General features: G+C 37.1%; 1 protein-coding gene across 2 annotated transcripts in view; it reads left to right on the forward strand.

Annotated features, from left to right (window-relative positions):
- Nucleotides 1-21,892, forward strand: part of CFAP44 (cilia and flagella associated protein 44) — a 136,748-nt gene that overhangs the window by 32,182 nt on the left and 82,674 nt on the right. For both annotated transcript variants that reach the window (XM_082625891.1, XM_082625890.1), the window contains 2 exons: nt 2,131-2,340; nt 2,964-3,074. In XM_082625891.1, coding sequence (XP_082482017.1) covers nt 2,131-2,340; nt 2,964-3,074 — 321 coding nt within the window. The remainder of the gene's footprint in view (nt 1-2,130; nt 2,341-2,963; nt 3,075-21,892) is intronic.

Below are 21,892 nucleotides of genomic sequence, written 5' to 3' on the forward strand. Positions count from 1 at the left end.
CTGACAGAACTTTGTGTATCTGTCCTCTGTCTGACTCTGATTCATTCATTCTATATATTTCCAGCACGTCTGCCACGTGCCAGTCCTTTTACTAGATTCTGGGAATATAGCAATGAACAAAAAGAAAAAAATATTTGCCCTCATGAATCTCCCACTCTAAGTAGGAGACAGGAGGCAGAGACAGACAAAAAACAAGTAAATTTATGTGATATGTTAGATAATGATAAGAGCTATAGAAAAAATTAGAGATCATTGTTCTAGTTGTCTATTGCTGTGTAATAAACTACCCCAAATGTAGTGGCATAAAATGGCAATCATCTTATTTTGCTCACAGTCTCTGGTATGGGAATTCGGACAGGTGACAACAAGGATGGATTATCTCTGCTTCACAGTATCTGGGGCCTCAGTTGGGGAGATTTGAATGGTTGGGGCCTAGAGTCATCTGAAGGCTTCTTTGTTACAGGTCTGGCACCTGGGTTGAAGGTTAGGCTAAGCTGGGATGTCAACAGCAGTGCTTACCTGAAGCCCATGCCACATGGAGAGGTCATTATCACAGCATGGTGGCCTCAGGGCAGTCACACACTTCTTTATGGAAGCTCAGGGCTCCAAGATCTAGTGTTCCAACAAATAAGGCAGAAGCTGCTGTCCTTTTATGACCTGGCCTTGGAAGTCACATAATGTCACTTGTATCATACTCAGTTGGGTGAAGCAGTCACAAGCCCCCCACTCCCAGGTTCAAGGAGGGAGGGACTTAAACCCCACCTCTCCATGAGAGGCATGGCAAAAAATTTGCAGCGAAGTTTTTAAAATGTCATGGGAATATTTGGATATTTTATCCTTATTGTTTTGGGTTGAACTCAAAGAGAAAATGTTCCAGGCCCAAAGTAGATGTGGAGGTGGCTGGAATGGAGGGGAATTTCATGATGGGATCAAGACCAGAAGGAGAACTCAGGCCAGGGCATAGAAGCAGAACAATGATGAGGCTGGATTAAGTAGAAATGTCAGAGTATTTAGATTACCAAACATGGATCACTCTTTATCCTAATCTATTTACACTCTTACCTAAATTCTTTAAAATACAGCCTATGTAATTGAATCATTTTTTCAGATGCTTGGACAATGTCCATAGAATGTTTTCTTTTTTAGCCTTATATCCAAATAATGATCATATGGATATTATGCTTGAATTGCCCCTTCTTCATACCCTCTTGCCTTTCTGGAAAACTGCACATCATTGTTTACAATTTAGCTCAGGTCAGATATCATCTCCTCTCCATAGCCCTCCATGACCCCACCTTCAAGTACCTCTTTTATAGCACTTATCACAGTGTACTAAGATGGCTTGCTTTATTGACTGTCTTTCCCACCAGACTGTTTGTTCTTCATGACGACACCATATCTTATTCTTCTTTGTACTTCCAGTGCCTCTACAGTTACTGGTACATTTAGACACTTACTAAATGTTTGCATAAACATTCAGTTGGAATTGAATGGAATATAGTTTTCTTATTCCCAAGATTTTCATAATTGCCTGGCCTCAGGGATGATCAATCTTCTCTAAAGAATACCAAGGCTCTTGCCCTTCTCCTGAATGCCTTCTGAGATAGCAGATTTAGTACATTAAGACATTGCTAGATTTATATCTCTGGCCCAGACTTCTCCTCTAAGCTGCAGACTAGGTCAACTTTCTTTGCTGTGTGCTCTCAGAGAATGTTTATTTCCTTTTACTTATTTCAGTTCATAATTCCATATTCATTTGTGTGGTTGATTAATGTCTGTCCTCCCACTCGACCATAAATTTGTGAAAACAGGTTGAGACTGTTTATGCTCACACTTGGGTTGCTGGTGATGGGTGCCTGGCACATAGTAGACAGACACTCCACCAACTTTTGCTCATTGAATGCTTGGATTGTCATTGTTTACCTGTCTCATGGTCTGCAGTGATAAGGAACTGTCATAGAAGAGATGGAAGTTACCAGAAAGTAGTATAAGGAATTATTGATTAGCATTTATTTTAGTTAATTATTTAGTTAAATAATTTAAGTCTAAATAAAATACAGAAATCTGTTATGTAGTACAGCTTTCTTAATCAACTAATTTCAGAAAACTCACATTTCTTTTTTGTCCAAGGTAAGCAACAGGGGAGCACAGATTACTGCAGGATTTGAAGATGGAGTTGTTCGAATTCTTGAACTTTATGATCCAAAAGGGCTTACAGTTTTTGTGGGACGGAAGAGAGTTTCAGATGCAGATATTCGTTTGAAACAGGTTTTCAAACCTCATACTTCTCCTGTCACTGCTTTAGCTTATGATCGTGATGGAGAAGTTCTAGCCACAGGGGTAAGTAGTAGATTTCCTTGTGTTTCCTATTGAATTTTTGTGGTTAACCCTGCCTTATTAGTCTTCCTACTTAATGATGCCTTATTTGCTTATATTCCTTTCTGAGAATATATCCATGTTTTGTTTTCTTAGTATTCAGATTCTTTCAGTGTAGTCTGTGCGTGACATTTAAAAATATTCTTACAAATTGAGTTGTAATGCTTATTTTAAATGAATAGAAATTTTCAACTGGGAATCATGCAACATGTTTTATGTATAATCAACGTTTTATAACCTAAGTATGTTCTTATATAGAATTGGCCTAAATGAAGAGAATAAATATGTAAATTCTTTATGCATAAATAGGTGAGCATATGCACTGTGGAATTTTTTTTGTGAATCTTATATACAGGTATGGTGATCATCTTTTCAGAAACACATACAAGAAAACATGGTTTGTCAAGTGTTCTCATGGGGAAAATGAAGCAAATATTTGAAATAAGAATGTTCCCAGAATAACCTGGGGAGATATGATCATTGTAGGTATACGTATACAGTGGGTGTAATATAGCTGTTAAATGCTTCTTTGAACTGTATGCAATGTTTCATAATAATAAATATTTGGGTATCTCTCTTTTTCTTAGAGTAAAGATCAAACTGTCTTCTTCTTTGAAGTGGAAAGGGATTATAAGCCAATCGGTTATATTACTACTCCTGGACCTGTTTGCCAGTTAACCTGGTCTACAACCTCTCATGTAAGTAGTTATTTGTCTTCGTGTTTAAATCTCAGTTACTACATAGTGAAGTGATGTGGTAGATAGAGAATAGTGGGTGGAATTATTAGCTCCACTCCTGGGTCCTGCCGTGAGGGGCCAGAGAAGCTGATCTGCTTTACTAGTGGAGCATTACTCAGGAGCTTCAAGCCCTTCCCACTACCTCCTCCTTCTTCCATAATCTAATTAATCTATTATATCAGACTTTGCTTCAACAATGGAGACTTCAGCCCAAAACACAACATGTCAGAATGTGTTGAGTGTACTTGTCCTCATGTCTAATCTCTTTACTTCTCTTCTGCTCCCATTCCAGCTCCATTTTCTCTTCTAATCTTCCATTGCCTCTTTTCTAATAACAATTGGTGATTCAGTATTGATTACTAATCTTATTTAATGCCCCTAATTTCCCTAATTTTGAGCATAGGATAATTCAGTCACCTGAATATTGATTGAATGTCTAAACCAGGTACTGTACTAGGGTTCCAGCATAATAATAATGCTGATGAACTGCATAGAAGTACTGTCAGGATTTTGGAGGGGTGGGGGGTAACATCTGTAATCTATTTTAAGCTCTTCTAAAGAAAATGGCTATAAAAATAGTAGTACCTAGAAAAAATATTTTTTAATTAACAAATACTCATTGTTTTCATCTTTGCTAGGCCCTGGCAATGGATTCAATAAGCAGTACATAACAGTATCTTCTGAAGGAGAAAAAAAATACACATGTTTAAGAAGTTATATTGATCTGTGATAGAATTATTTAAGATTTCACAAGGGAATGGGTGACTAAATTATCAGTGATATCAGTGGTATAGACAATAAGTGCTGTGAATATAGAGCATGTATATCAAGAAAGGGAATATCAAGCAAGGGAGAAGTTAACATGTGATGTGAGTTAGTTGAGAGGAGGAGAGTGCAAGTTGTGTAGGTGAAGGAAAGAGAGCTGCAAAGGATGCTGTGTGTTAAAGCATGAGCTATTGTATCACAACATATAATACTTTGTGCATCCTTCAATCATTTCCCTATATAACAAAGTTTTAAAAAACCCAGCATTTTTCAGGGGTTGGGAATGATGGGTGGGAAGGGGGTGGGTGTGACTATAAAGGGGCAGCTTGAGGGAGATCTTTGTAGTGGTGGGATAGTTTATGTTTTGATTGTGGATGGTTGCATGAATCTGCACATGTGATAAAATGACAGAACTATACACACATTATATTAATGTTGATTTCCTAGTTTTTATATTGTTACAGAAGAAGTAACCAATGGGAGAAACTGGGCAAAAGGTATAAACCTCTTTGTACTATCTTTGCAGCTTCCTATGAATTAATAGTTACTTCAAAATAAGAAACTAAAACAAAAATTAAGGCAGAAAAGACACGCCCCCCCCCAAAAAAACAAAAAATAATTCAAAAGTCATTTCAGGCAGTGGTGCCAATTAGCACTTATATTTCTAGTATTATTTGGGTATTACTAATGTAAATTACTCTCATCTCACAATATATACATGCACCAAATCATCCCGTTATGCACCTTAAACTTACACAATGTTATGTCAGTTATATTACAATGAATCTGAGGGAAAAAAGTAAATTAACATGTGTAACTGATACTGCACACTTCAGTTGTCCAAATAGCAATAGCGGTTAGCCCCTACCAGCTCACTGGTCAGACCTCCTAGCTTCCTGAATGCATTAAGCTTCTGCTCATTATTTTGGTTTCCAATAAAGCTGCATCACACACAGAACCATTCCATCTTCAGTGGTCACTACCATGATCACTTAGGCAGCAGTGTGGAGAAGTTACAAGGGAGCCAAATGAGAGGCAGGTAGATCTATTGGACAGCTGTGTTCCAGAGAAGATGTGACCAAAGTGTGAAAGACTGTGTGGTTAAGAGATAGGTAGAATTGACTGAACTTGGTGATCTTCTGAATTTCTGGGGCTGATTTTGATGTGTCTAAATGAAATTCATTAGAGTTTTTCTAAGACATGTTTTTTTTCCTCCTGCATTTTTCTGAGAACACCATTCTCCCTGTTACCTAAACCAGAAAATCTTTAGAGCCATCTCTTCCCTACCTCTAACCACCCTGCTTTGGTGGTTCACCAAGCTCCCCCATTGGTTATGCACCCTAAACATCTGTTAAATCTCTCTCTTCCTCTATATTGTCTTGTTCCTCTTTGTTTCATGCATTAAGCTTTGAACTTAATCTTCTCCGCCTAAAGTGACCTCCTTCTTGTCATCCTAGCACACATCAACTCACTATATTTTAACACACACATAATTTACTAATATTTTATTAAGGATTTTTGCATCTATATTCATAACAGAGTGATAATTTCCCCCTTTTGTAATGTCCTTGCCAGGTTTGGAATCAAGGTATTTCTGGCCACTTTTTTTTTTTTTTTTTTTTTAAAAAAGGTCTTTTCTATTCTCTGGACCTGATTTGTTGTTTGTAGGAGGATTTTTAATAATGGATTGAATTTCTTCAGTAGATGTCTTCTTTTAGCAGTTTATAGTTCTATAACTTCCAACCCACAATTTTATACCCAGTGGTAGTATCTTTCAAAAATGAAAGTAAGTAAACAATAATGTGACTTTTTGGATGAAATGAGCAACTCCTGTTCTCATGCAGCTTAGGGTTGTGCAAATGTTTTAAAGTCAAAGGCCCAGCAGAATGTCAGGCTCCCTTTTCTGCATTTCCCTTTTCTCTGGTATCATGTGCCATCAGGTCCTAACTTTCTTGTCACTTTGAACTTCACTTTGTGTCTATTCATCTCTGAGAGAATGCCTAAAGCTCTAGAACACTGCATTCTGTTTGGCTTCTAGGTCCCATGCAGTAAGTTGACCAATGCCCTTAGGAGAAAGAGGTGCAGAGAATGCCCAGCTCACCTCACCTAACTTCCCTTCTCCTGCTATCTTGGCTCTTAGAGCTGTGGCTGTACTGGTTTCTCTGTGTTGTCTTGAACTAGCTGATTTAGCGCACTTTCATGTGTCATTGAATTCAGTTTGCTAACATTAGTGTTTTTCATCTATGTTTATAAAAGAGATTTGGATAATATTTTCTGTCTTCATAGTTCATCATCAAGTTTGTTATTAAGGTTTTTTTATCTCCTAAGATGAGTTGTAAAATATTCTCTCTATTCTCTTGAAGAATTTGTAATATATTAGAATTTTGAATTTTTGGCAGACTTGGTAGTAGAGCCATCAGAGCATAGGGTTTTTTTTTTCTTTTTGAGGTGCTTTTTAAAAAATTAATTCAATGCCTTTAATGATTATAGTTCTTCTTTTTAAATTTTAAAGTATAATTAAATAAATAAGTCTCAGATATACAACATGATTTGATACTTGTATACACTGTGAACTGATCACCACAATAAGTCTAGTTAACATCTGTCACCATACATGAGAACTTTTGAGATCTACTCTGAGCAACAGTCAAATATGCAGTACGGTATTATTAACTATAGTCATCATGCTGTACATTACATTCCCATGACTTATTTTATCACTGGAAATTTGTACATTTTGAACTCCTCCATTTTATCATCACCCAGCCCCTGCCTCTGGCAACCACCAGTCTGTTTTCTGTACCTAATGTTTTTTTCTTTTTTAAAGATTCCAAATACAATTGATATCATGCAATATTTGTCTTTCTTTTCCTGACTTACTTCACTTAGCATAATGTCCTCAAGGTCCATCCATATTGTTGCAAATGACAAGATTTCATTCTTTTTGTGGCTGAATAATATTCCACTGTGTACATATAATCACAATGGAATATTTTCTTTATCCATTCACCCTTCAGTGAACACATAGTTTCCATATCTTGGCTATTGTAAAGAATGTTGTGATAAACTTGACGGTGCATGTATCTTTTCGAGTTAATGTTTTCATTTTCTCAGATAAATACCCTGAAGTGGGATTGCTGGATCATGTGGTAGTTCTATTTTTAATTTTTTGAAGAATCTCCACAATGTTTTCCATAGTGGCTGTACTGATTTATGTTCTCACCAACAGTGCACAAGTGTTCCCTTTTCTCTACATCTTAGCCAACATTTCTTGTCTTTTTGATAATAGCTATTCTAACAGGTGTGAGGCGATATCTCATTGTAGTTTTGATTTGCAGTTCCCTGATGATTAGTGATGTTGAGCATATCTTCATGTACTTGTTGTCTGTCTCTATGTCTTCTTTGGAAAAATGTTCAGATCTTCTGCCCCCTTTTTAATTGGATTCTTTGTGCTTTTTTTTTTTTGCTAATGAGTTGTACGAGTTCTTTATGTATTTTGGATATTAATCCCTTTTCACATAGATTTTTTTTTCCTTTTTTCTTTTTATTAGTTTCTGCTTTATAACAAAGTGAATCAGTCATACATATACATCTGTTCCCACATCCCTTCCCTCATGCATCTCCCTCCCTCCCACCCTCCCCATCCCACCCCTCCAGGCGGTCACAAAGCACCGAGCTGATCTCCCTGTGCTCTGCGGTTGCTTCCCACTATCTATCTACCTTACGTTTGGTAGTGTATATATGTCCATGCCTCTCTTTCGCTTTGTCACAGCTTACCCTTCCCCCTCCCCATATCCACAAGTCCATTCTCAAGTAGGTCTGTGTCTTTATTCCCGTTTTACCCCTAGGTCCTTCATGACGTTTTTTTTTTTTTTAAATTCCGTATATATGTGTTAGCATACGGTATTTGTCTTTCTCTTTCTGACTTACTTCACTCTGTATGACAGACTCTAGGTCTATCCACCTCATTACAAATAGCTCAGTTTCGTTTCTTTTTATGGCTGAGTAATATTCCATTGTATATATGTGCCACATCTTCTTTATCCATTCATCTGATGATGGACACTTAGGTTGTTTCCAGCTCCGGGCTATTGTAAATAGAGCTGCAATGAACATTTTGGTACATGTCTCTTTTGGAATTATGGTTTTCTCAGGGTATATGCCTAGAAGTGGGATTGCTGGGTCGTATGGTAGTTCTATTTGTAGTTTTTTAAGGAACCTGCATACTGTTCTCCATAGCGGCCGCACCAATTCACATTCCCACCAGCAGTGCAAGAGTGTTCCCTTTTCTCCACACCCTCTCCAGCATTTATTGTTTCTAGATTTCTTGATGATGGCCATTCTGACTGGTGTGAGATGATATCTCATTGTAGTTTTGATTTGCATTTCTCTAATGATTAATGATGTTGAGCATTCTTTCACGTGTTTGTTGGCAGTCTGTATATCTTCTTTGGAGAAATGCCTATTTAAGTCTTCTGCCCATTTTTGGATTGGGTTGTTTGTTTTTTTGCTATTGAGCTGCATGAGCTGCTTATAAATTTTGGAGATTAATCCTTTGTCAGTTGCTTCATTTGCAAATATTTTCTCCCATTCTGAGGGTTGTCTTTTGGTCTTGTTTATGGTTTCCTTTGCTGTGCAAAAGCTTTGAAGTTTCATTAGGTCCCATTTGTTTATCTTTGTTTTTATTTCCATTTCTCTAGGAGGTGGGCCCAAAAGGATCTTGCTGTGATTTATGTCATAGAGTGTTCTACCTATGTTTTCCTCTAAGAGTTTGATAGTTTCTGGCCTTACATTTAAGTCTTTAATCCATTTTGAGCTTATTTTTGTGTATGGTGTTAGGGAATGATCTAATCTCAAACTTTTACATGTCCCTGTCCAGTTTTCCCAGCACCACTTATTGAAAAGGCTGTCCTTTCTCCACTGTACATTCCTGCCTCCTTTATCAAAGATAAGTTGGCCATATGTGCGTGGGTTTATCTCTGGGCTTTCTATCCTGATCCACTGATCTATCTTTCTGTTTTTATGCCAGTACCACACCGTCTTGATTACTGTAGCTCTGTAGTATAGTCTGAAGTCAGGGAGCCTGATTCCTCCAGCTCCGTTTTTCGTTCTCAAGATTGCTTTGGCTATTCGGGGTCTTTTGTTTTTCCAAACAAATTTTGAAATTTTTTGTTCTAGTTCTGTGAAAAATGCCAGTGGTAGTCTGATAGGGATTGCATTGAATCTGTAGATTGCTTTGGGTAGTAGAGTCATTTTCACAATATTGATTCTTCCAATCCAGGAGCATGGTATATCTCTCCATCTATTTGTATCATCTTTAATTTCTTTCATCAGTGTCTTATAATTTTCTGCATACAGGTCTTTTGTCTCCTTAGGTAGGTTTATTCCTAGATATTTTATTCTTTTTGTTGCAATGGTAAATGGGAGTGTTTTCTTGATTTCATTTTCAGATTTTTCATCATTAGTGTACAGGAATGCCAGAGATTTCTGTACATTAATTTTGTATCCTGCTACTTTACCAAATTCATTGATTAGCTCTAGTAGTTTTTTGGTAGCATCTTTAGGATTCTCTATGTATAGTATCATGTCATCTGCAAACAGTGACAGCTTTACTTCTTCTTTTCCAATTTGGATTCCTTTTATTTCCTTTTCTTCTCTGATTGCTGTGGCTAAAACTTCCAAAACTAGGTTGAATAAGAGTGGTGAGAGTGGGCAGTCTTGTCTTGTTCCTGATCTTAGTGGAAATGGTTTCAGTTTTTCACCATTGAGGACAATGTTGGCTGTGGGTTTGTCATATATGGCCTTTATTATGTTGAGGAAAGTTCCCTCTATGCCTACTTTCTGCAGGGTTTTTATCATAAATGGGTGTTGAATTTTGTCAAAAGCTTTCTCTGCATCTATTGAGATGATCATATGGTTTTTCTCTTTCAACTTGTTAATATGGTGTATCACATTGATTGATTTGCGTATATTGAAGAATCCTTGCATGCCTGGAATAAACCCCACTTGATCATGGTGTATGATCCTTTTAATGTGCTGTTGGATTCTGTTTGCTAGTATTTTGTTGAGGAGTTTTGCATCTATGTTCATCAGTGATATTGGCCTGTAGTTTTCTTTCTTTGTGACATCCTTGCCTGGTTTTGGTATCAAGGTGATGGTGGCCTCGTAGAATGAGTTTGGGAGTGTTCCTTCCTCTGATATTGTTTGGAAGAGTTTGAGAAGGATGGGTGTTAGCTCTTCCCTAAATGTTTGATAGAATTCGCCTGTGAAGCCATCTGGTCCTGGGCTTTTGTTTGATGGAAGATTTTTAATCACAGTTTCAATTTCAGTGCTTGTGATTGGTCTATTCATATTTTCTATTTCTTCCTGAGTCAGTCTTGGCAGGTTGTGCATTTCTAAGAATTTGTCCATCTCTTCCAGGTTGTCCATTTTATGGGCATAGAGTTGCTTATAGTAATCTCTCATGATCTTTTGTATTTCTGCAGTGTCAGTTGTTACTTCTCCTTTTTCATTTCTAATTCTATTGATTTGAGTCTTCTCCCTTCTTTTCTTGATGAGTCTGGCTAATGGTTTATCAATTTTGTTTATCTTCTCAAAGAACCAGCTTTTAGTTTTATTGATCTTTGCTATCGTTTCCTTCATTTCTTTTTCATTTATTTCTGATCTGATTTTTATGATTTCTTTCCTTCTGCTAACTTTAGGATCTTTTTGTTCTTCTTTCTCTAATTGCTTTAGGTGCAAGGTTAGGTTGTTTATTCGAGATGTTTCCTGTTTCTTAAGGTGGGATTGTATTGCTATAAACTTCCCTCTTAGAACTGCTTTTGCTGCATCCCATAGGTTTTGGGTCGTCGTGTCTCCATTGTCATTTGTTTCTAGGTATTTTTTAATTTCCTCTTTGATTTCTTCAGTTATCACTTCGTTATTAAGTAGTGTATTGTTTAGCCTCCATGTGTTTGTATTTTTTACAGCTCTTTTCCTGTAATTGATATCTAGTCTCATAGCATTGTGGTCAGAAAAGATACTTGATACAATTTCAATTTTCTTAAATTTACCAAGGCTTGATTTGTGACCCAAGATATGATCTATCCTGGAGAATGTTCCATGAGCACTTGAGAAAAATGTGTATTCTGTTGTTTTTGGATGGAATGTCCTATAAATATCAATTAAGTCCATCTTGTTTAATGTATCATTTAAAGCTTGTGTTTCCTTATTTATTTTCATTTTGGAAGATCTGTCCATTGGTGAAAGTGGGGTGTTAAAGTCCCCTACTATGATTGTGTTACTGTCGATTTCTCCTTTTATGGCTGTTAGTATTTGCCTTATGTATTGAGGTGCTCCTATGTTTGGTGCATAAATATTTACAATTGTTATATCTTCTTCTTGGATCGATCCCTTGATCATTATGTAGTGTCCTTCTTTGTCTCTTCTAGTAGTCTTTATTTTAAAGTCTATTTTGTCTGATATGAGAATTGCTACTCCAGCTTTCTTTTGGTTTCCATTTGCATGGAATATCTTTTTCCATCCCCTTACTTTCATTCTGTATGTGTCTCTAGGTCTGAAGTGGGTCTCTTGTAGACAGCATATATATGGGTCTTGTTTTTGTATCCATTCAGCCAATCTGTGTCTTTTGGTGGGAGCATTTAGTCCATTTACATTTAAGGTAATTATCGATATGTATGTTCCTATTCCCATTTTCTTAATTGTTTTGGGTTCGTTATTGTAGGTCTTTTCCTTCTGTTGTGTTTCTTGCCTAGAGAAGTTCCTTTAGCATTTGTTGTAAAGCTGGTTTGGTGGTGCTGAACTCTCTCAGCTTTTGCTTGTCTGTAAACGTTTTAATTTCTCCATCAAATCTGAATGAGATCCTTGCTGGGTAGAGTAATCTTGGTTGCAGGTTTTTCTCCTTCATCACTTTAATTATGTCCTGCCACTCCCTTCTGGCTTGTAGAGTTTCTGCTGAGAGATCAGCTGTTATCCTGATGGGGATTCCCTTGTGTGTTATTTGTTGTTTTTGCCTTGCTGCTTTTAATATGATTTCTTTGTGTTTAATTTTTGACAGTTTGATTAATATGTGTCTTGGCGTATTTCTCCTTGGATTCATTCTGTATGGGACTCTCTGTGCCTCCTGGACTTGATTAACTATTTCCTTTCCCATATTGGGGAAGTTTTCAACTATAATCTCTTCAAATATTTTCTCAGTCCCTTTCTTTTTCTCTTCTTCTTCTGGAACCCCTATAATTCGAATGTTGGTGCGTTTAATGTTGTCCCAGAGGTCTCTGAGACTGTCCTCTGTTCTTTTCATTCTTTTTTCTTTATTTTGCTCTGCAGCAGTTATTTCCACTATTTTATCTTCCACCTCACTTATCCGTTCTTCTGCCTCAGTTATTCTGCTATTGATCCCATCTAGAGTATTTTTTATTTCATGTATTGTGTTTTTAATCGATGCTTGATTCATCTTTAGTTCTTCTAGGTCCTTGTTAACTGTTTCTTGCATTTTGTCTATTCTATTTCCAAGATTTTGGATCTGGGAAATAGAATCTTGGATCATCTTTACCATCATTATTCTGAATTCTTTTTCAGGTAGACTGCCTATTATCTCTTCATTTGTTAGGTCTGGTGGGTTTTTATCTTGCTCCTTCTCCTGCTGTGTGTTTTTCTGTCTTCTCATTTTGCTTATGTTACTGTGTTTGGGGTCTCCTTTTTGCAGGCTGCAGATTCGTAGTTCCCGTTGTTTTTGGTGTCTGTCCCCTGTGGCTAAGGTTGGTTTAGTGGGTTGTGTAGGCTTCCTGGTGGAGGGTACTAGTGCCTGTGTTCTGGTGGATGAGGCTGGATCTTGTCTTTCTGGTGGGCAGGTCCACGTCTGGTGGTGTGTTTTGGGGTGTCTGCGGACTTTTTATGATTTTAGGCCACCTCTCTGCTAATGGGTGGCGTTGTGATCCTGTCTTGCTAGTTGTTTGGCATAGGGTGTCCAGCACTGTAGCTTGCTGGTCGTTGAGTGAAGCTGGGTGCTGGTGTTGAGATGGAGATCTCTGGAAGATTTTCGCCGTTTGATATTATGTGGAGCTGGGAGGTCTCTTGTGGACCAGTGTCCTGAAGTTGGCTCTCCCACCTCAGAGGCACAGCACTGACTCCTGGCTCCTCAATTTGGGATGATTTGTTGTCTATTCATGTATTCCACAAATGCAGGGTACATCAAGTTGATTGTGGAGCTTTAATCCGCTGCTTCTGAGGCTGCTGGGAGAGGTTTCCCTTTCTCTTCTTTGTTCTCACAGCTCCTGGGTCTCAGCTTTGAATTTGACCCCGCCTCTGCGTGTAGGTCGCCGGAGGGCGTCTGTTCTTCGCTCAGACAGGACAGGGTTAAAAGAGCAGCCTCTTCGGGGACTCTGGCTCACTCAGGCCGGGAGGGAGGGAGGGGCACGGAGTGCGGGACGAGCCTGCAGCGGCAGAGTTCGGCGTGACGTTGCACCAGCCCGAGGCGCGCCGCGCGTTCTCCCAGGGAAGCCGCCCCTGGATCCCGGGACTCCGGCAGTGGCGGGCTGCACAGGCTCCCGGAAGGGCGGTGTGGACAGTGACCTGCGCTCGCACACAGGCTTCTTGGCGGCGGCAGCAGCAGCCCCAGCGTCCCGCGCCCGTCACCGGGCTCCGCGCTTTCAGTCGTGACTCGCGCCCGTCTGTGGAGCCCCTTTAAGCAGCGCTCTTAATCCCCTCTCCTCGCGCACCAGGAAACCAAGAGGGCAGAAAAAGTCTCTTGCCTCTTCGGCAGCTCCAGAGTTTTCCCGGACTCCCTGCCGGCTAGCTGTGGCACATTAGCCCCCTTCAGGCTGAGTTCTCGCCGCCAGCCCCAGTCCTCTCCCTGCGCTCTGACCGAAGCCCGAGCCTCAGCTTCCAGCGCCGCCCCCCCCTGGCGGGCGAGCAGACAAGCCTCTCGGGCTGGTGAGTGCCGCTCGGCACCGATCCTCTGTGCGGGAATCTCTCCGCTTTGCCCTACCCAGGTATGTGGGGAGTTTCTTGCCTTTTGGGAGGTCTGGGGTCTTCTGCCAGCGTTCAGTAGGTGTTCTGTAGGAGTTGTTCCACGTGTAGCTGTATTTCTGGTGTATCCGTGGGGAGGAAGGTGATCTCCGCGTCTTACTCTTCCGCCATCTTACCCGGAAGTCCGAAAGCTTCCAGGATTTCCTTTATTAACCACGGTGGCATCTTCAGATAGATTATTTGCAAATATTTTTGCTTATTCATAAGGTTGCCTTTCATTTTGTTGAGTTCTTTGCTGTGCAAAAGCTTTTTTAGTTTGATGTAGTCTCACTTTGTTTTTGTTTTGTTTTTGTTTTTGTTTTGCTTTTGTTGCCTTTGCTTTTGGTGTCAGATCCAAAAACTTATCACAAAGACCAATGACAAGGTCAAGGAACTTACTGCCTATGTTTTCTGCAAGGAGTTTTATGGTTTCAGGTCTTACATTCAAGTCTTTAATTCGTTTTGAGTTAATTTTTGTGCACAGTATAAGGTAATAGTCCAGATTCACCCTTTTTCCTGTGGCTGTCCAGTTTTCCCAGCACCATTTATTGAAGAGACTGTCAACCCCCTTGTGTAGTCTTGGCTCCTTTGTCATAAATTAATTTACCATATATACATGGATTTATTTTTGGGTTCTCTATTCTGTTCCATTGATCTCTACGACTGTTTTTATGCCAATACCATATTGTTTTGATTACTATAGCTTTGCAGTATAGTTTGAAATCAGGTAGTGTGATGCCTCCAGCTTTGACTTCTTTCTCAAGATTTCTTTGGCTATTCAGGGTCTCTTGTGGTTCCAATCAGATGTGTTCTTCTTGATTTAATTTTTGTAAGTACATTTTCCCCCCCCTAGGGAACTTGTTTATTTCCTTTGAATTTTCAAAATTTTTGTCTGTAATTTTCATAATATTCTTAATGTCACAGGATCTGTAATGATGTTTCCTTTTCATTTTTTTATACTGGTCATTTTTTCCCCTTCCTCTTGCTTAATCTTTCTAGAGGTTTGTCAATTAGTGTTTTCAAGGAACTTTTCACTTTATTGATTTTTATTTTGTTTTTTATTTTATTAAGTTATATTCTTTTATTACAATCCTACATTTACTGTCTTAAGGTTTATTTTCTTGTTTTCTAATTTCATGAAACGGATATTTATATTTTATTGTTCTTCTTTATATGTATCTTTATGTGTACCTTATAAAGCTATAGGCTTTAATGTATCCCACAAGTTTTGATAATGTAGTATTTTTATTATCCATTTGAAAATATTTTCTCAGTTTCATTTGGATTTCCTTGACCTATGGACTATTTAGAAGTATTGATATTTTATTGTTTATTTATTTTTAATCTTTTTTTTTGGCTGTATTGGGTCTTCATTGCTGTGCACAGGGTTTCTCTAGTTGCAGCAAGTGGGGGCTACTCTTTGTTGTGGTGCGCAGGCTTCTCATTGCAGTGGCTTCTCCTGTTGTGGAGCATGGACTCTAGGCATGCGGGCTCAGTAGTTGCAGCACATGGGCCCTAGAGTTCATGGGCTTCAGTAGTTGCGGTGCGTGGGCTTAGTAGTTGTGGCATGCGGGCTGTAGGGTGCACAGGCTTTAGTAGTTGTGGCTCACGAGCTCTAGAGTGCAGGCTCAGTAGTTGTGGCACACAGGCTTAGTTCTCTGCAACATGTGGGATCTTCCTGGACCAGGGATTGAACCTGTGTCCCCTACATTGGCAGGCAAATTCTTGACCACTGTGCCACAGGGAAATCCTTTATTTTTATTATTTAAACTTTATTTTTATTGAAGTATAGTTGATTTACAATATTAGTTTCAGGTGTACAATATAGTGATTCAATATTTTTATAGATTATACTCTACTTGAATTGATTATAAATTATTGGCTATATTCCCTATGCTGTAAAATATATTCATGTAGCTTGTTTATTTTATACATAGTAGTTTGTACCTCTTAATCCCCTACCTGTATCTTGTCCTCCATCTCCACTGGTAACCACTAGTTTGTTCTCTATATCTGTGAGTCTGTTTCTGTTTCGTTATATTCACTAGTTTGTTTCATTTTTTAGATTCCACATATAAGTGATAACATACAGTATTTGTCTGACTTATTTCACTAAGCATGATACCATTCAGGTCCATCCATGTTGTTGCAAATGCAAAATTTCATTCTTTTTTATGGTTGAGTAATATTCCAATGTGTGTGTGTGTGTGTGTGTGTGTGTACACATACCACATCTTCTTTATCCATTCATTTGTTGATGGACAGGTTGTTGCCATGTCTTAGCTGTTGTAAATAATGCTGCTATGAACATTGGGGTGCACGTATCTTTTCAAATTAGTGTTTTGGGGTTTTGTTTTGTTGGGGATATATACCCAGAAGTAGAATTGCCAGATCATATGGTAGTAATATTTTTAGTTTTTTTAGTAACCTCCATACTGTTTTTTTACAGTAGCTTCATCAATTTACATTCCTACCAACAGTATACCAGGGTTCCCTTTTCTCCACATCCTCCCCAGCACTTATTAATTATGGTCTTTGGGTTGATAGCCATTCTGGCAGTTGTGGGATGATACCTCATTGTGGGTTTTGATTTTCAGTTCCCTGATGGTTAGTGATGTTGAGCATCTTTTCATGTGCCTGTTGACCATCTGTATGTCTTCTTTTAAAAAATGTCTATTCAGGTCTTCTGACCATTTTTTAAATTGGTTGTTTGTTTGGATATCGAGTTGTAAGAGCTGTTTATATATTTTGGATATTAACCCCTTATGGGTCATGTCATTTTCTAATTTTCTCTTGTTTAGTAGGTTGTCTTTTTGTCAGTGGTTTACTTTGCTGTGCAAAAGATTAAGTTTAATTAGGTCCCATTTGCTTATTTTTGCTTTTGTTTCCTTTGTTTTAGGAAACAGATCCAAAAAAATATTGTATCATTTTGGTCAAAGAGTGTTCTGCCTATGTGTTCTTCTAGGAGTGTAATGGTTTCTGGTCTTACATTTAGCTCTATAATCCATTTTGTGCTTATTTTTTGTATATGGTGTGAGAAAATGTTCTAGTTTCATTCTCTAACATATAGCTGTCCAGTTTTCCCAGCATCATTTATTGAAGGGACTATTTTCCCCATTGTATATTCTTGCCTCTTATTGTAGATTAATTTTGCCCATAAGTGTGTGGTTTATTTCTGGGCTCTCTATTCTGTTTCATTGATCTATGTGTCTGTTTTTGTGCCAGTACCATACTGTTTTGATTACTGTAGCTTTGTAGTATAGTCTGAAATCAGGGCGTGTGATACCTCCAGCTTTGTTCTTTTTTTTTTCAGGATTGCTTTGGCTATTCAGTGTCTTTTATGGTTCCATATAAATTTTAGGATTATTTGTTTTTGTGAAAAATGCCATCAGTATTTTAATGGGCATTGCATTAAATCTGCACATTGCCTTAGGTAGTACAGTCATTTTAACAATATTAATTCTTCCAATGAACATGGGGTATTTTTCCATTTCCTTGTATCTTCAACTTCATCAATGTCTTATAGTTTTCAAAGTATAGATCGCCTACCTCCTTGGTTAAGTTTATTCCTAGGTATTTTATTCTTTTTCATGTGATTTTAAAAAGGACTGTTTTCTTGCTTTTTCTTTTGGTAGTTCATTATTAGTATATAGAAAAGCAACAAATTTCTGTATATTAATCTTTTTTGCCTTTTTATTTCTGTTTATTGTAAAGTTTATTTATTTTTACAATTGCTTCCATTTCAACATTTGCAAGGACAACCACAGAAACAAACTTTTTATTAAATTTGTTGCCATATCCTAGTATATGTCTAAATTCTTAGAAAATGTCATTTTATATTTGCAAACATTCACTCTGTTTAAGCATACTTTGGAGTGATTGATATGTTCATACATGTAAAATAGATTCTAGGTAATCAAGACCTAAAGCATCAGACAATCAGGAACAAAAGTTTGCAAATTAGCCTCGAATAAGATGTTTATAAATAAGTATTTTATCAGTCTGGCATTCTGCTATAACAGAATACCATATACTAGGTGCCTTAAACAACAAACATTTATTTCTCACTGTTCTGGAGGCTGGAAGTCTGAGATCAGCCCCATGGTCAGCATGCTCAGATGCCAGCATGGTCAGATTCATAGTGAGGGCCTTCTACCTGCTTTCCAGATCACTGCCTTCTTGCTGATTCCTCACATGGAGAGAGAGAGAGCTCTGGTCTCTTCATCTTATAAAAGTACTAGCCCCATAATGGGGGCTCCACCCTAAGGACCTCATCTAAATCTAATTACCTCCCAAAGCCCCCACCTCCACATAGGGTTTCAACATATGGATTTTGGAGGAACCCAAATATTTAGTCCATAGTAAGTGGCAAGCAGTTATTCCCTAAAAATATTTGATTTCAGCAAGTGTATTTTACTGAAGATCACTTAGGATATGTTGTTAGTATCTAAAATATTTGGGATCCATTATCTAACCTTTCAATATCAGCATCCAACTTGTATCATTTCTTGAATAACAAGACAAGGGTAGACTGATTTTTTTCAATTTTTGAGAGAGATTAATGAATCAAAAAGAATGACAAGATTAATAGTTGCTATATTCTTAAAGTTATGAGAATTAAAATATTCAATATTTTTCATCATGGGGAGAGTATATTTACTAATTATCAAATTGGAAAATTGAAATGATACACTTCAGTTCATCCCCAAAATGCATTACTCAAATGATAAAAGCTTAATAAATGTATTTTTTGAGTGCACTACTTGAAAATTTGAAAAAAATGCTCTCCTCCCCACAATGAATGGGCTTTGATTTAGCTAGTTCTTATTGGTAGTTTTTCCAATGTTAGTAACTTTGTCATATAGAGTAATTACAGAGTATAACCAAGTGGGTGACTATTACATTAACTATGATTTCTCAATTGAATCTGTTAATTTAATAAGGAATAAATGTCTAGTTCTTAACAATAACAATGGAGTTCTTCACAAATACCCAGCCAACCCTTGTCAATTAATTTAATTTGCTTAGTGGAATTTAGATGACCTTCATAAAATATCCTCTTGATTTACATAGTCACGTTGTAAATAAAAAGATTAATCAAGGTGTAATACAAAAGAAAATGAGTTTCCTTTTATAGAATTTCACTTGATTAGAAAAGGAAATAAAATCTATAAAATGTGGTAGAGAAGTATTAAAGCTCCTTATTCCTATAGGGCATATATTCTGCTGCTCTGATTCATTTTGGGGATGAAGTCTATAAATAAATGTATATGTAAACCACAGCATTTTCTCTTTAGATGATTCTAAAGTTTTCTAGTTACCTAGCAAAAATGACATGGCATGCATATATATGTATATATGCATATATGTGTATATACATAATATATGTCATGTTTCTGTATACATATGCATACTGTACATAAATATCAGTCTTCAAAATTTAAATAAATTTACCGGTTGTTGATATACAGCTTTTCATGAAGGAATTTTGTAAGACAGATTAAAGACAGGAAGAATAGAAACTGCAAAACAGTGCTTCTCTAACATCTTTCATCTCTAAAACATAAACTACATTCAGTCATCAAGGATACAGACCTTCATGAAGGATAGAGAAGTATAATGAAATTGAATTTTCAGGTATTTTAGAATTAACAATGTGATGAGAGTGACTTACTGTGATACTCACACATGATGGATGAAAAATATCTGGTTGAGTTATTACAATTACAGCGATGATTTTGTCATTTTATCACAAAAAATAACCCAACATCTTCCACTTGAATAAGATTACTTAAGAATGTGTGCATAGAACATACAATTGGGTAAGGGTCTGCATTAGCTCATGGAGTACTAGGTGGCTCAATTCAACCTTTTCATGAGGATAAATAAAAGGTTTGACAGAATAACCAAGGCATCTTATTGGTGGTGTGAGATGTAGCACAAGTACTGGGAAAACTTCAAGTACCGAAAGCTGATTCTGCTAAGAGGGCAGGCGTATTCTGATCAAAAGGAAAAAAAGAAAGAAAGAAAAAAAAAGAGCCTCAAAAATTGGCTATCTTTTTGATGTCCTCCTTAGTCTATGGAGACTCATGTTCAAGATGAGGACATAGCAAAGGAAGAAATTATGACAAACCTTCACTAACTTAAGCTTTTTTTTTTTCTTTCTTTTAAGGTTTAAACAAGGAACCAGCTAAAGAATCCATTCTAATTCACTATTTTTTTCTAACTCTCCCTCCATCCAACTCCCTCTCCTCCTTGGCAACCACTAACTAAAGCTTATATCCCCCAAAACTATGTACTAAGATAAAGATGAACCATAAGTTAAATAGCTCTAAAATGCACACTTATGGCCCTGTGTTGGATCACCCAAGTGATTTGGAAATCTTCAAATATTAAAATTGGAATAATGTAGTTCTAGACTAATAGAAACCCCAGAAGACCTCAGGAGAAAGAAACTCTTTCCTCCTCTACAGGGGAAAAATATTCTAACATCAAGTAAAGAAAGGTTGATTGGAAATTCCAATAAATTGTTTCTCTAACATTATTTCCAATGTCTGGATGCATGAAGGGAATAAGCTGATGAAGTCATGTAGAGACATGTGACCTTGATTTATATTTTGGGTATCTATGAGTCAAGATATTCCTTGGATAAGGAATGTTGTTGCTGCCATTGGCTGTATCAGGCAGACAGACAATTGTTAATGGCTCAAGATTTTATAAAAATATTGATGAACTAGTTGTTGGCCAGGGCATCCAGGGCTAAGATGACTACCAGAAGTATATCCAACTATGTTGACCCTTGGGTCCTGACCTTTATCATGGGTGTCTTGGTTAAGGGATATAAAACAGCAACTCTCCAGTGAGTTTATCATGCATGATTGTAGTTGATACCATGTGTACAGTGTATGACTGTATATTAATCTTGTATTTTGCAACTTTATTCTAATACAGACTTCAGGATTTTTTTATATATAGTATCATATCATCTGTAAAAAGTGAGTTTTACTTCTACCCTTCCAATTTGTCTTATTTTTCTTATCTGATTGCTGTGGCTAGGCCTTCCAATACTATGTTAAAAATATTAATAGAATTGGTGAGAGTGGGCATCCTTGTCTTTTTCCCGATTTTAGAGGAAAAGCTTTCAATTTTTCACTATTGAGTATGATGATAGCTCTGCATTTGTCATAAACAGCCTTTTTTATGTTGAGGTATGTTCCCTCAATGCCAACATTGATAAGTTTTTTTTTTAAATCATGAATGGATGTTGAAATTCGTGAAATGCTTTTTCTGCATCTATTGAGATGATAAGGTGATTTTTATCATTCATTTTGTTAATGTGCTGTATCATATTGATTTTTGTGGATATTGAACTATCCTTGCATCTCTGGAATAAATCCCACTTGATCATGATGTATGATCCTTTTTATATATGATCTTTTCTACATATTGCTGAATTTTATTTTCTAATATTTTGTTGAGAATTTTTGCTATTGACCTGTAATTTTCTTTTTTTTTGTAGTATATTTGGTTTTGGTATCAGGGTAATGGTGGCCTCATAGAATGAATTTGGAAGTGTTCCCTCTTCAATTTTTGGAACAGTTTGAGAAGGATAGGTCTTAGATCTTTTTATATATTTGGTAGAATTCCCCTGTGAAGTCATAGACTTTTGTTTGCTGGGAATTTTTTGATTACTAATTCAATTTCACTGCTAGTGATTGGTCTGTTCAAATTGTCTATTTCTTTCTGATTCAGTCTTTGTAGATTGTATGTTTCTAGAAATTAATCCATTTCTTCTAGGTCATCCAATTTGTTGGCATATAACCATTCACAGTATTTTGTTGTGATTTTTTTGTGTCTCTGTGATGTCAGTTGTAATTTCTCCTCTCTCATTTCTTATTTTGTTTATTTGGGTCCTCTCTCTTTTCTTCTAAATGATCCTGGCTAAAAGATAATCAATTTTGTTCATGTTTTGTTAAAAAAACAGCTCTTGGTTTCATTGCTGTTTTCTA

Source organism: Mesoplodon mirus (assembly GCF_964341445.2).
Source record: "Mesoplodon mirus genome assembly, chromosome: 6".
Lineage (NCBI taxonomy): Eukaryota > Metazoa > Chordata > Mammalia > Artiodactyla > Ziphiidae > Mesoplodon > Mesoplodon mirus.